At 41.5% G+C, this 16460-nt stretch overlaps 1 protein-coding gene across 3 annotated transcripts in view; it reads right to left on the reverse strand.

Annotated features, from left to right (window-relative positions):
* Positions 1-16460, reverse strand: part of LOC135522535 (transcriptional activator GLI3-like) — a 174901-nt gene that overhangs the window by 130847 nt on the left and 27594 nt on the right. For all 3 annotated transcript variants that reach the window (XM_064948888.1, XM_064948889.1, XM_064948887.1), the window contains exon 2: positions 3804-3977. In XM_064948888.1, the coding sequence (XP_064804960.1) occupies positions 3804-3936 (133 nt within the window). In that variant the 5' untranslated portion in view covers positions 3937-3977. The remainder of the gene's footprint in view (positions 1-3803; positions 3978-16460) is intronic.

Genomic DNA, 16460 nt, shown 5'->3' on the forward strand with positions numbered 1-16460 from the left:
GTACACACATGGTTACATAGTGTATATGTAATATAAGTACTGTATTTTTTACTTGTGTCATCTATACACAATATAAAGAACCAAAACATTCTAATATTTAGAAAGAAAAAAGTTATATTTATGTCTTTGTACTTTGTGTTCTGGAATTAGATTTGGGAGAGTGGTTAGTAACGTCATGAAGCCAATTTTGTCACAAAAAAAAACATAATTTAATCAAATTATAACCTCCAGGACCTGCCAACATTTGAATCAATTAAGTCCCCCAAAAACGTGAACTTAGACACAAAGCCTATCAGGCGAGGTTTTCCAGAAAATTATTTCCATATGCCTTAATCACAAACAAAATCAAAACACGCAATCGTGTAGTAATTGTATTGCAACAGAAAACACTTCAGAGAGACCAAAGCTAAACAGCCCATAAGTCCACCAATAACTGCTCCTCAATTTATTTAACTTTTTGCTAGCTTTTACTTCTTCAGTTCTAATCGTAGCATGCTGTGGTGGAGGGGTGTCCTACAGGGTTTCCCCTGTGTGGGTTCAGGGGCCACTCCTCTGCAGCATGATGGGGGAAATATTCACCTGGGCCTTCCTGAGAAGAGCCAGCCACTGGGGTTCCACAGCTGCTCACAATTACCTTTTGTTTGTATGGGGAAGGAGAGGGGACAGGGGGGCTACAGAGGTTAAAGTTGACAGGGGCGTAAGGTTACACCTGATAAGATGTTATGAGTTCTGGGGCAACTTGGAGAATGTGCTGTCATTAGAACCTGCTCAAAAAATGTGTAAGCTATCTCTTTCTCTGTGGATAAGTATCATCCCTCATTCCTCCTTCTATCTTTCTTTCCCGCTCTCTCCTATGATCTTGGATAAGAATAGCATTTTTTGTTTCCCTACTCTTTCACCCCAGGTATGGCCCCTTGTGTAAGTTCAGATCATTGCGGGAGTACCTTTCCAAGACAAACGTTACGTTGTTAGTAGGAGTAATTACCAGAGCATTACAAAGAAAAATGCACAATCACAAGAGCCTAATTACATCCATGCATTTTCCACACCGCAAAACATATTTTTATCTTCCCTCCTTTAATTAATAAAATAGTGTTGCCATATGGGAATGAGTAAGAGGGACAGTGTTCCCAAGACGGATCGAGATGCATTCCCCCCTACACGCCACCCCCACCCCACTCAACTTCCTGCAATAACTCCCATATATATATATATATATATATATATATATATATATATATATATATATATATATATATATATATATATATATATATATATATATATATATATATATACAGTGCCTTGCAAAAGTATTCAGCCCTCTTGAACTTTGCAATCTTTTGCCACATTTCAGGCTTCAAACATAAAGATATAAAACTGTATTTTTTTGTGAAGAATCAACAACAATTGGGACACAATCATGAAGTGGAACGATATTTATTGGATATTTCAAACTTTTTTAACAAATCAAAAACTGAAAAATTGGGCTTGCAAAATTATTCAGCCCCCTTAAGTTAATACTTTGTAGCTCCACCTTTTGCTGCAATTACAGCTGTAAGTCGCTTAGGGTATGTCTCTATCAGTTTTGCACATCGAGAGACTGAAATGTTTTCCCATTCCTCCTTGCAAAACAGCTCGAGCTCAGTGAGGTTGGATGGAGAGCATTTGTGAACAGCAGTTTTCAGTTCTTTCCACAGATTCTCAATTGGATTCAGGTCTGGACTTTGACTTGGCCATTCTAACACCTGGATATGTTTATTTTTGAACCATTCCATTGTAGATTTTGCTTTATGTTTTGGATCATTGTCTTGTTGGAAGACAAATCTCCGTCCCAGTCTCAGGTCTTTCTCAGGTTTTCTTCCAGAATGGTCCTGTATTTGGCTCCATCCATCTTCCCATCAATTTTAACCATCTTCCCTGTCCCTGCTGAAGAAAAGCAGGCCCAAACCATGATGCTGCCACCACCATATTTGACAGTGGGTATGGTGTGTTCAAGGTGATGAGCTGTGTTGCTTTTACGCCAAACATTACGTTTTGCATTGTTGCCAAAAAGTTCAATTTTGGTTTCATCTGACCAGAGCACCTTCTTCCACATGTTTGGTGTGTCTTCCAGGTGGCTTGTGGCAAACTTTAAACAACACTTTTTATGGATATCTTTAAGAAATGGCTTTCTTCTTGCCACTCTTCCATAAAGGCCAGATTTGTGCAATATACGACTGATTGTTGTCCTATGGACAGAGTCTCCCACCTCAGGTGTAGATCTCTGCAGTTCATCCAGAGTGATCATGGGCCTCTTGGCTGCATCTCTGATCAGTCTTATCCTTGTATGAGCTGAAAGTTTAGAGGGACGGCCAGGTCTTGGTAGATTTGCAGTGGTCTGATACTCCTTCCATTTCAATATTATTGCTTGCACAGTGCTCCTTGGGATGTTTAAAGCTTGGGAAATCGTTTTGTATCCAAATCCGGCTTTAAACGTCTTCACAACAGTATCTCGGACCTGCCTGGTGTGTTCCTTGTTCTTCATGATGCTCTCTGCGCTTTTAACGGACCTCTGAGACTATCACAGTGCAGGTGCATTTATACGGAGACTTGATTACACACAGGTAGATTGTATTTATCATCATTAGTCATTTAGGTCAACATTGGATCATTCAGAGATCCTCACTGAACTTCTGGAGAGAGTTTGCTGCACTGAAAGTAAAGGGGCTGAATAATTTTGCATGCCCAATTTTTCAGTTTTTGATTTGTTAAAAAAGTTTCAAATATCCAATAAATGTCGTTCCACTTCATGATTGTGTCCCACTTGTTGTTGATTCTTCACAAAAAAATACAGTTTTATATCTTTATGTTTGAAGCCTGAAATGTGGCAAAAGGTCGCAAAGTTCAAGGGGGCCGAATACTTTCGCAAGGCACTGTATATATATATATATATATATATATATATATATATATATATATATATAAATAGAGAGAGAGAGAGAGAGAGAGAGAAACAGTGAGAAACAGTGAGAGATTGAGACAGTGAGTGTGAGTGTGAGAGAGAGACCTTCTGAGTCATTAACCTTCTCCTGGAGTGTTTGAAGGCTTCTGCCATGGACCTGGAATGATTACATTTGACATGCTACAAATCAGATGGAAACCCAGGGTGACAGAGGGCTTCCTTACCTCTCTCTCTCCGCTGACACCCCTAAGTCTACTACTCCCCCATCCCCCCACACACCTCTTACCACCTCAACCCCCCCCCCCCAAATAAAAAACATAACTCTTCCAGCTGCAGCTAATGACCACAGCTGCAACTTAAGTCATGGTCATTTGTCCTCTGGGTTTGTTATGACTTTTGTCTGGCAGTCCCAGTCACTCCTGGAGAAAAAATATTTTGTTTTCGAATATTCTTCATTTCTGCAGCTGTGTTGTGAGGGCCAAATGACTGAACAATGAACATCTTTTGTTGTGTATTCAAGATGTTGCATATGTTGCATATACGATTGTTGTATATGAACTCAACTTTCTCCAGAAGCGCCTGACCTTGTTTTCAACATTACACATGATTGAGTTTGTAAGAACATGATCCCTTCACATCTTGCATTCCACTACAAACACCATCCTAAATGAAGAAACACCAATATCTTAACTTCATGACCAAACCATTCAACTCCTTACAACTTCCTGTTCGGAGTCAGACATGACAAGAAATCGACAGGAGAGAGATGGAAGGGACCAGTGAGGAAGAGAACAAGAGAGGGGACCTGAGAGGGCAAGGAAGGAAAGAAGAGGAGGTAAAAGCTGGAAACAATCCTTACCATTGGATGTAGTGCTGGAGGCCACAGCCTTCTCGCTGATGTCGGCGGACGTGGACAAGCCCTTGGTTGCCACGATGGTCTCCACCTTCTTCTTCTTCTCAGCTGCAGAACTGGCCTGGGACTGGGTTTCCATGGCGACAGCTCATTCCTCAGCACCTCTTGGAGACAGGACACCTGGGGGGTAGGGAACAGGTGTCCAAGAAGATGTCAACAAGAGCAGACCTACAGTAAAATGTCCCATTGCAGAGCTTTATTAGAGCAAACTGTCATGCTACAGACTTTCCTAACATTATCTCCAGATGCATTGGTCTTCCAGCGATGATTGTCCAAGGAGTGTCTATCATAGTAAAACTCTTAACACTTTTGTTTCGTTTAAAGCTTCAAGAAATTGTTAAACTGACCCAATTTTTAACAAGACAAAGTGCAAGTGTAAAGACGGTGTTGAATTGCACAAAAGGTTAATGTCACACTCTCTCAACAATAGAGATGCAACAGTATCCCACTGTGCAAAAACAGGTTGAATCAACACTGTTGCCACGTCACCTCAACCCCAAAATTCTGGGATGACATTGAATCAATATGGAAAACTAACTAGATTTGCAAAAAGTAAACAACTTAAGGGCATTTCGTATTTTTTTCATCCAATATTTAACCAAAATCTAATGACATGGTGACAACCAAATGTCAATAAAAACTAGACATTGAACTGACATCTGTGCCCAGTGGGATGGCTCCACCTCTTTAGAAACAGACTGTATGAAAGCATGAAATCTAAAAGTCTTCAAGAAAACAATCCCATAGAACTGGCGCTTCATGTTTGCTGACCGCTGACCTCCATACCGTAAGGAAGTCGTTTCAGTCAATCCCCTTTTATCCCTGGCCACAGAGAGGGCCATCCACCAGCTCCACTCGGTTTATTTTCACTCATAATTGTTATGTTTGATCTTCTCACTGCCCTCTCAATGCACCCAATGGGCCTTATAGCATGAATCTTCCAACCGGGATTTCTGTAAAAACCTGGGAATTTTGATAAAGTTAAGATAATTTTGCAACCTCACAAATGGGACAGCTAGCTAACTTCTCATCTCACCAAATTTTGAACTATGACATAGTAAACTTACGGTAATGTGGGGGAATTAAGTTCTATACATTTTATTTCAAAGTATATTAGTTAAAGACGTTGCTGTTCAGTAAGCTCAGGTTATATTGTATCTTAGAGTACATGGAAGTGAAGGTTGTGGATAGGTACGTACGGATAATTCCTCCTCTTCCAGAGAGAAAGAAGAAACCTTCAGGGGATACTACAGAGAGAGAAACATTCACAGCCTCAAACAATTAAGGCTCGTCTGTGGTGCTTTTGGGAATATCATGGTGCCTGGAAATTTTTCCTTCTCTCAAAGAACAAATGTTGTTTCGGTTAATGCTGTCTCTCTGTTTTGAAGGGCAAATCTGGGTTTGGTACATTGATTTTGGGACTAGAATTTCAGATTGCCCCTAAGAGATTCAGCCAACAGTCTATAGTAGCAAACCGTCTCAGTTCAGTTCAGAACCTCTATTTGGGTCAAGTCATCCCTGAACCCTAGCCATGGAGACAGCAACCAAACATGCTAAACCATAACATAAAATATGGGATCATTTAAATCCACTGCAAGCCCTTCACTTAGACCCCGAAACACACCATTGTTCGAGGATAATTGCTGGAAATATTTAGTCTGTGCAACATTTCTTTCAAATAGAGTCCTAATTGCCAAACGATACTATTTAATTGCCTTCCATCCCATAAACACTAGCAGATTAGAAAGAGGGGAGTTGGTAAATAGGGCTGAAATGCACAGGGCTGATGTTGAATTTACAGGAGAAGTGGATGGTGTTACCAAAACTCTCCTAAGAGGGCGGTGTAGAGGGGGAGGGGGGGGCAACTTCAGACAAACAAGGTGCGCTTTGTTTGTTTTTTTCCCAACCCTCCTGCCGTCCATTCTAAGCCGACAACAACATCTGTAAGCAATCGTTAATTACCCCCCCCCCAAAAAAATAAAAATAAACAAAGCACAATTACTCCCCGACCAATCAAGACAGATTTAAACAAACTCTTCCTCTAATCAGTCCCACATGAATACATGTGTACCATGTCACTCCAGACCTAATTTCTATCTTTCTATAACAGATCTCATCTCAAATCACTGGTATGCGTTTGATGAGTGTTAGAGTTTTGGGGTTAGTTTCAGAACTTTTTTCAATTTTTGTAGAACAACAAGAGTGAGTGAGTGTGTATGTGTGAGTTCCTGAGCACTCGATCGATTCAGGTCCTGGGTTGAGAGAGACAGCAAGCCACTCACCCACTTTCATTGGCCTGCAACCATAGAAACTCAAATGTGAGGCACTCCTCGACTGACATTCTGTCTCTGGCAGAGGGGAGATCAGACAAAGGTTTTTTTCTGCCCTCTTTTAAATTGCACCGTTCTGACAATTGAACTCCTTGCAAAAGTGAAGAAGAAGAAGAAACTTGTTTACACCCTCGACCTGCCGGTGCTTTTTGCCGGTGTTTGCGTGTGTCCCTGCGTGGGTGCGAGGTGCGTGCCAGCATAAGTATGCGTGCGTTGGCTCCCTTCATTGTTTGAACCTCTAAACCTCTCTACCTCCCTCCCCCCAGGTGAGTCAGAAAAGGTTGGAAGGAAGGAGGGATATTCAGATTCAGAAGATAAATATATTGGGGGAGGAGTGCAGGGTGAGGAGAAAAGCAAGGCCATACACATTCCATTGGTACAACAAATATTCAGCTCCTGGCCACTCAAGTGTGGCTGACCACCCTTTTGTGTTATGAAGCATTCAGAGCAGTCCATGGTTTTAGAGACAGCAATTAAAAGCAGGACCTTTTCACCCATAATCCCTCTGACCTGGACACCACCGCTACACCCAATCACACCATCCTACAAGTGTTCCTCTCTCTCGGTCTGTCTCTTTCTCTAATTCTGTTTATCTTTTAACCTTCTCTTTCCACTTCTTGGTTACTTTTATCAGTCTTCACAGTCAAGCAATGCAAAGTTGATAGATGGCGCCGAAGAACATGGTTGACGTTTTACATTCTCCCAACCAATTGTGCTATTTTTTTTACTTATTGTGTACATAAGGTTGCTGCTACCGTCTCTTATGACCGAAAATAACTACTGGACATCATAAAAGTGATTAATCACCGCGGACTGGAAGAAACTTTTTCCTTTAACGAGTCCGACGAGAAGGAAAGCATTCACTGGAACAAGCCACGTCTTTTGCGTGAAGAAAAGACGCCGGAAAATAGGCCGCAGAACGGGCATCCTTCTGAAAATACTGGAGGCGAGCGAGTAAACTCCCACTTCCTTCCATTCTTCTCGCTAACATGCAATCATTGAACAATAAAAGGGAAGAACTACGATTCAGATTATCCTACCAACGGGACATTAAAAACGGACAATATAGAGCTAGCGAGATTTTCCATGCACCGGCAGAACAGAGACGCTACCTCTGGTAAGACGAGGAGTGTCTCTTTATTGTCAATAACAGCTGGTGCGTGATGTCTAATATTAAAGAAGTCTCAAGGTATTGCTCACCTGAGGTAGAGTACCTTATAATAAACTGTAGACCACACTATCTACCAAGAGAGTTCTCATCTGTATTATTCGTAGCTGTCTATTTACCACCACAAACCGAAGCTGGCACTAAGAACGCTCTCAACCAACTCTATAAGGCCATAAGCAAAGGAGAAAATGCTCATCCAGTGGTAGCACTCCTAGTGACCGGGGACTTTAATGCAGGCAATCTTCAATCAGTTTTACCAGCATGTCAAATGTGCAACAAGGGGGGAGAAATATCCGAGACCACCTTTACACCACACACAGAGATGCATACAAAGCTCTCCCCTGCCCTCCATTTGGCAAATGTGACCATAATTATATCCTCCTGATTCCTGTTTACAAGCAAAAACTAAAGTAGGAAGTACCAGTGACTCGCTCAATACGGAAGTGGTCAGATGATGTGAATGCTACACTACAGGACTGTTTTGCTAGCACAGACTGGAATATGTTCTGGGATTCATTCAATGGCATTGATTAATACACCACCTCAGTCATTGGCTTCATAAATAAGTGCATCGATGAAGTCGTCCCCACAGTGACTGTACGTACATATCCCAACCAGAAGCCATGGATTACAGGCAACATCTGCATCAAGCTAAAGGCTAGAGCTGCTGCTTTCAAGGAGCAGGAGAACAATCCGGACGCTTATAAGAAATCCTGCTATGCCCTCAGACAAACCATCAAACAAGCAAAGCGTCAATACAGGATTAAGATTGAATCCTACTACACCGGCTCTGACGCTCATCGGATGTGACAGGTCTTGAAAACTATTACAGACTACAAAGGGAAATTCATACGCAAGCTCCCCAGTGATGCGAGCCTACCAGACGAGCTAAATGCCTTTTATGCTCACTTCGAGGCAAGCAACACTGAAGCATGCACGAGAGCACCAGCTGTTCTGGATGACTGTGTGATTACGCTCTCGGTAGCCGATATGAACAAAACCTTTAAACAGGTCAACATTCACAAAGCCACTGGGCCAGACGGATTACCAGGATGCGTACGCAAAGCATGTGCAGACCAACTGTCAAGTGTCTTCACTGACATTTTCAACTTCTCCCTGACCGAGTCTGTAATACCTACATGTTTCAAGCAGACCACCATAGTCCCTGTGCCCAAGGAAGCAAAGGTAATCTGCCTAAATTATTACCGCCCCGTGGCACTCACGTCGGTAGCCATGAAGTGCTTTGAAAGGTTGGTCATGGCTCACATCAACAGCATCCTCCCGGACACCGTAGACCCACTCCAATTCGCTTACCGCCCCAACTGATCCACAGATGATGCAATCTCAATCGTACTCCACACTGCCATTTCTCACCTGCACAAAAGGAACACCTATGTGAGAATGCTGTTCATTGACCACAGCTCAGTGTTCAACACCATTGTGCCCACGAAGCTTATCACTAAGTTAAGGTATCTGGGACTAAACACCTCCCTCTGCAACTGGATCCTGGACTTCCTGATGGGCCGCACCCAGGTGGTAAGAGTAGGCAACAACACGTCTGCCACGCTGATCCTTAACACTGGGGTCCCTCAGGGGTAATACAGTACCTGGATTATCAGTGGGGCCCAGAGTTTTTCCTGACTTTGTGACCACCTGACCAGGATAAACTCTGGGCACTAGTCATAACCTAGCCTTGTTATAACCATTATCATTATATAATAAGTCATAAGTATGTCATATTGTAAGTACCTACAGGATGTGCCATTTCTGGAAATTCTAATCTAGGTCAGGTAATGCTAATATTATTTTTCTATCTGAGGATTTATCTCAGGGAGGCACATACACTGAGTGTAAAAAACATTAAGGACACCTTCCTTATATTAAATTGTCCTCGGAACAGCCTCAATTCGTTGGGGCATGGACTCTACAAGGTATCAAAAGCATTCCACAGGGATGCTGGCCCATGTTGACTCCAATGCTTTACACAGTTGTGTCAAGTTGGCTGGATGTCCTTTGGGTGGTGGACCATTCTTGAAACGCACAGGAAACTGTTGAGCATGAAAAACCCAGCAGCGTTGCAGTTCTTGACACAAACCAGTGCGCCTGGCACCTACTACCATACCTCGTTCAAAGGTACTCCAATATTTTGTCTTGCCCATTCATCCTTTGAATGGCACACATACACAATCCATGTCTCAATTGTCTCAAAGCTTAAAAATCCTCCTTGAACCAGTCTCTGCCCTTTCATCTACACTGATTGAAGTGACATCAATAAAGGATCATAGCTTTCACCTGGTTTCACTTGGTCAGTCTATGTCATTGAAAGAGCAGGTGTCCTTAATGTTTTGTATAGTGTAAATATTATGCAGTTCTTTTGAAAGTCATGATACTGTATGTTGTCATGTACTGTAGGGCATCTACCATAAACCTTAGCTGCAGAGAATACATACTAATCTACTTACATGTCATTAGAAAATCAAATATTTCACCACGTTCGAATGAGATATCACAAAAAAATAACCAACATTTTACGGAGGCTGTATAATATTCAGCCTCGCTGTATAACAGAAGGGCTGCTCTTTGCATATTCAGTAAGCACCTTACAAAAGAAGGCATTATGAACCACGCATCGGTTGAAGTCGTTACCCAAAATAAATCCAAATTTCATATTAATGTTTATTCCTTGAAATGACTGTCCCACACACAATTAGTGAAGGGAGAATGAAAGGGTGTGTCTTTATTTGTATGCCATCATAATCCTTTCCCACAGAAAGGGAGGCGATTAATCAGGTTAAAAATACCCCTATTCAGACTGTTGGTAAGAAAAATAAACATTCTTATATTATAAGCACATTAAGCAAATCAATTTAACATAAATTATACACTTTGATGACAAAGGCTCTGAGTTGAAAGTCATTTGCCAGTTGTACATCAAAGTCAAACACTGAAATAAACTTTTCTCTTTGAGGGTCTTCACACTTACTAAACTTTTTGCAAAAAATACCCTGGACTACACATATACTGGAATATAAACTTGCGAACTTGTAATGTCTGGAGGACACTCACCCAACAGTTGCCCCCCTCTAAGCAGGGCAGTCTCAACAGTCTATTTTTTTTACTTGCCTACACTGTATGGAGGACCAAAGCTGCCATAATTAGAATTAAATTAATAAATGCACACATACATACATAAATAATTATTTTAATTAATGTTATTCATTTATATCATTTCTTAATTTCTGTATTTCTGCCTTCAATATGATAATGAGGGCGTGTCAAGCAAATGTATGTGTGTGGTATCTAACACACCATTGGTTGATCAATGTCATGGCGCGTTGATCGATTGCATTTGCCTGGTCTGCGTTCAGTATGACAGAACAAGTTAAAAGGTTAAAGGCTATGTTTCCCATTAGAACCCAAACAATAATGTGTCACACATATAGCTACTGTATGTATTAATATGTCACTTTATGGGGGTAAATTGGAAATAAAATCTATTATATGCTGCTGTGCACCATAAAAACATAAAAATAACAAATGGAACACTGTCATTTCTTGACATAGAAACTGGTGAACAGTTTTGGAACACTGAGCCATTGACTGCCTGCCTGCACCATGTGTCTGTGGGCTCCCGAATGGTGCAGTGGTCTAAGGCCACTACAGACATCCTAGTTTGAATCCAAGCTGTAACACAACCGGCCGTGATTAGGAGTCCCATAGGGCGACGTCTGGGTTTGGCCGGTGTAGGTTGTCATAAATAAGAATTTGTTCTTAACGGACTTGTCAAGTTAAATAAATGTAAAATACTAGTGGGTTGCATTTGACAATAAGGCACCGGACTACTATAGTTTTGAACCTAGAAGAAGACCAAGATGGGCAAGAGCAATGACCAGGATGGGCAAGAGGAATGACCAGGATGGGCAAGAGGAATGACCAAGATGGGTAAGAGGAATGACCAGGATGGGCAAGAGGAATGTCCAGAAAAGCATGGTAAGCTAATGTTACTGAGGATTAAGATCGCTAGCTTGGGTACAACTGATAAAGTCCAGTTGGCTAGCTAGCTGCATTTTACAGCAATACTCTCAGTTTTACACTTAGATAGCTAGCTAATGAACTAAACTGCAATTTTCATAAACCATTATAATCTAACTTCATACGGTAGTCAAATACCTGTCAGATGTAAAGCAAGCAGGATCGGGGGCATGTCAGAAGCAACGCTTGTTTCCTAGCTCAATGCTAACTACATCAGTTATTAAGCAATAGAGTGGACACTTATTAGGCTAGCAGCTAGCTAGCTACAGTCAAATAAGGAGGATGTTGTCATGATAGAATAAGTCACCCATGTCAAGCTAGCCACAATACGGAGTAGACACAATACTGGAATTTGCTGTTCGCCTAAGCAATTGCTAGTGAGATGAAAATATAAATAATATCTTTGCTAGCTATATAACGTATAAAATGTAATTTGTCATAGCCTTTATCCCAAAATGGCACGCATACGTTTAAATCAGATTGAATGTTGTCATTTATATACATGAATGTGAAATAGGCAAACTGATACATGAATCTTAAATACAGGTACGATTTGATTTTGTTAGTCTCTGCAGGTTTATCATCTGATTTCTTGGAGCCTGGTGGATATGGATGCAACCATACAACGAGGCAGGACATTTCTCTGCATCCAGGTTGAGGTTTGCTACCAGCAGGAACATGGAACACTATGTCATGATACCAGGCAGGAGGCCCTGGGCCAGTAGGAGGTCAGACGTTTGGGCTCTCTCTCTTTCTAGCACTCACTACCTCTATCCAGCTCCAGGTACTACAGAGACAGAATGGTCCAAGGACCTCCAGGGCCTTCTAGTCAACTACCTGCGATCTCTCCAGAGCACAGAGCACAGAGAAGTAGCCTCCTTCAAAGTAACAGTTTGCCTGTGTGATGACATAGCATATTATCCACAGCCACTGGTTGAATTGGATTCACTGTACTCAAGCTAAAACTCATGCTCTCTCCTCCCTGTAAAAGTCTCCCAGACTCTAGAGCAGCACATGAAACAACACATAAAAAACATGCCACCCTTTTGTCGGAAGTTTACATACACTTAGGTTGGAGTCATTAAAACTAGTTTTTCAACCACTCCACAAATGTCTTGTTAACAAACTATAGTTTTGGAAAGTCGGTTAGGACATCTACAGTGGGGCAAAAAAGTATTTAGTCAGCCACTAATTGTGCAACTTCTCCCACTTAAAAAGATGAGAGGCCTGTAATTTTCATCATAGGTACACTTCAACTATGACAGACAAAATGAGAAAGAAAAAATTCAAAAAATCACATTGTAGGACTTTTAATGAATTTATTTGCAAATTATGGTGGAAAATAAGTATTTGGTCAATAACAAAAGTTTATCTCAATACTTTGTTATATACCCGTTGTTGGCAATGACAGAGGTCAAACGTTTTCTGTAAGTCTTCACAAGGTTTTCACACACTGTTGCTGGTATTTTGGCCAATTCCTCCATGCAGATCTCCTCTAGAGCAGTGATGTTTTGGGGCTGTTGCTGGGCAACACGGACTTTCAACTCTCTCCAAAGATTTTCTATGGGGTTGAGATCTGGAGACTGGCAAGGCCACTCCAGGACCTTGAAATGCTTCTTACGAAGCCACTCCTACGTTGCCCGGGCGGTGTGTTTGGGATCATTGTCATGCTGAAAGACCCAGCCACGTTTCATCTTCAATGCCCTTGCTGATGGAAGGAGGTTTTCACTCAAAATCTCACGGTACATGGCCCCATTCATTCTTTCCTTTACACGGATCAGTCGTCCTGGTCCCGTTGCAGAAAAACAGCCCCAACGCATGATGTTTCCACCCCCATGCTTCACAGTAGGTATGGTGTTCTTTGGATGCAACTCAGCATTCTTTGTCCTCCAAACAAGACGAGTTGAGTTTTTACTAAAAAGTTATATTTTGGTTTCATCTGACTATATTACATTCTCCCAAACTTCTTCTGGATCATCCAAATGCTCTCTAGCAAACTTCAGACGGGCCTGGACATGTACTGGCTTAAGCAGGGGGACACGTCTGGCACTGCAGGATTTGAGTCCCTGGCGGCGTAGTGTATTACTGATGGTAGGCTTTGTTACTTTGGTCCCAGCTCTCTGTAGGTCATTCACTAGGTCCCCCCGTGTGGTTCTGGGATTTTTGCTCACCGTTCTTGTGATCATTTTGACCCCACGGGGTGAGATCTTGCGTGGAGCCCCAGATCGAGGGAGATTATCAGTCGTCTTGTATGTCTTCCATTTCCTAATAATTGCTCCCACCGTTGATTTTTTCAAACCAAGCTGCTTACCTATTGCAGATTGTCTTCCCAGCCTGGTGCAGGTCTACAATTTTGTTTCTGGTGTCCTTTGACAGCTCTTTGGTCTTGGCCATGGTGGAGTTTGGAGTGTGACTGTTTGAGGTTGTGGACAGGTGTCTTTTATACTGATAACAAGTTCAAACAGGTGCCATTAATACAGGTAACGAGTGGAGGACAGAGGAGCCTCTTAAAGAAGGTCTGTGAGAGCCAGAAATCTTGCTTGTTTGTAGGTGACCAAATACTTATTTTCCACCATAATTTGCAAATAAATTCATTACAAATCCTACAATGTGATTTTCTGATTTTTTTTCTCATTTTGTCTGTCATAGTTTAAGTGTACCTATGATGAAAATTATAGGCCTCTCTCATCTTTTTAAGTGGGAGAACTTGCACAATTGGTGGCTGACTAAATACTTTTTTGCCCCACTGTACTTTGTGCATGACACAAGTAATTTTTCCAACAATTGTTTACAGACAGATTATTTCACTTATAATTCACTGTATCACAATTCCAGTGGGTCAGAAGTGTACATACACTAGGTTGACTATGCCTTTAAACAGCTTGGAAAATTCCAGAAAATGATGTCATGGCTTTAGAAGCTTCTGATAGACTAATTGACATCATTTGAGTCAATTGGAGGTGTACCTGTGGATGTATTTCAAGGCCTACCATCAAACTCAGTCCCTCCTTGCTTGACATCATGGGAAAATTCAAAGAAATCAGCCAAGACCTCAGAAAAAAATAGTAGACCTCCACAAGTCTGGTTCATCCTTGGGAGCAATTTCCAAACGCCTGAAGGTACCACGTTCATCTGTACAAGCAATAGTACACAAGTATAAACCCCATGGGACCACACAGCCGTCATACCGCTCAGGAAGGAGACGCATTCTGTCTCCTAGAGATTAACATACTTTGGTGCGAAAAGTGCAAATCAATCCCAGAACAACAGCAAAGGACCTTGTGAAGATGCTGGAGGAAACAGGTACAAAAGTATCTATATCCACAGTAAAACGAGTCCTGTGTCAACATAACCTGAAAGGACGCTCAGCAAGGAAGAAGCCACTGCTTCAAAACCGCCATAAAAAGGCAGACTACAGTTTGCAACTGCAGATGGGGACAAAGATCGTACTTTTTGGAGAAATGTCCTCTGGTCTGATGAAACAAAAATATAACTGTTTAGCCATAACGATCATCTTATATTTGGAGGAAAAAGGGGAGGCTTGCAAGCCGAAGAAAAACATCACAACCTTGAAGCACGGGGGTGGCAGCATCACGGTGTGGGGGTGGCAGCATCACGGTGTGGGGGTGCTTTGCTGCAGGAGGAACTGGTGCACTTCACAAAATAGGGAGAACCATATCAGGGAGAACCATATCAGGCCAAACATAGAAATAGACAAACTAGACATACAACATAGAATGCCCACTCAGCTTATGTCCTGACCAACACTAAAACAAAGAAAACACAAAAGAACTATGGTCAGAACGTGACATGTTCAGAGGAGACTGCGTGAATCAGACCTTCATGGTCGAACTGCTGCAAAGAAACCACTACTAAAGGACACCAATAAGAAGAAGAGACTTGCTTGGACCAAGAAACACGAGCAAATGACATTAGACGGTTTCAGTCACAATTTGCTTTTACCATAGTGTTCTATAGTAGCTTTAATATGGTAGCTAACTTTACCTAGCTGAGTAGCCTAAATTATAATATGAATGACACTGTATGATAACGTTACTGTACTTTTAGAATCTTATGGTGGGGGTAAACATTCTTTATTGATATGCTAATGTTACTTGATCATGAAGCATGTTGTTAATTTTCGTAAGCTAGGAGTTAGCTGTGTATTCTCAGCTAATTTAATGTGTACGGATGAGAAAATAAGCCCTTTAATATTTTATACATGCTTGTGGATTGTTTTATTATGCAAGAGTCTAATATGGTTTGGTTGCATTAGTCAATATTGTAAAACATAAAGCAAAATCTACAATGGAATGGTTCGAAAATAAACATATCCAGGTGTTAGAATGGCCAAGTCAAAGTCCAGACCTGAATCCAATCGAGAATCTGTGGAAAGAACTGAAAACTGCTGTTCACAAATGCTCTCCATCCAACCTCACTGAGCTCGAGCTGTTTTGCAAGGAGGAATGGGAAAAAAATTCATTCTCTCGATGTGCAAAACTGATAGAGACATACCCCAAGCGACTTACAGCTGTAATCGTAGCAAAAGGTGGCGCTACAAAGTATTAACTTAAGAGGGCTGAATAATTTTGCACACCCAATTTTTCATGTTTTTGATTTGTTAAAAAAGTTGGAAATATCCAATAAATGTCGTTCCACTTCATGATTGTGTCCCACTTGTTGTTGATTCTTCACAAAAAAATACAGTTTTATATCTTTATGTTTGAGCCTGAAATGTGGCAAAATGTCGCAAAGTTCAAGGGGGCCGAATACTTTCGCAAGGCACTGTAGTCCATCTATTGTTGTCGTTACACACTAAACACACCATGGAAACTTATATAAACAAAAATAATATTACAGATAAAAAATACTGAAGGTGTACTTCCAATTGCACCATTTCATCTAGAACGCACGCACGCAAGCACGCACAAACACACACACTGGGGGAGATCTCTCTATTTGTCTTCTTAGATTTGGCGACCCCCACCCCTTGCTGAGGGGATACTGAATTTGTGTTCATTTCATTGGGGGGGGAGTACTGGCAACGCTGCAGCATTCATCATCATTACATCA

The sequence above is a fragment of the Oncorhynchus masou genome, chromosome 30, assembly GCF_036934945.1.
Source record: "Oncorhynchus masou masou isolate Uvic2021 chromosome 30, UVic_Omas_1.1, whole genome shotgun sequence".
NCBI lineage: Eukaryota > Metazoa > Chordata > Actinopteri > Salmoniformes > Salmonidae > Oncorhynchus > Oncorhynchus masou.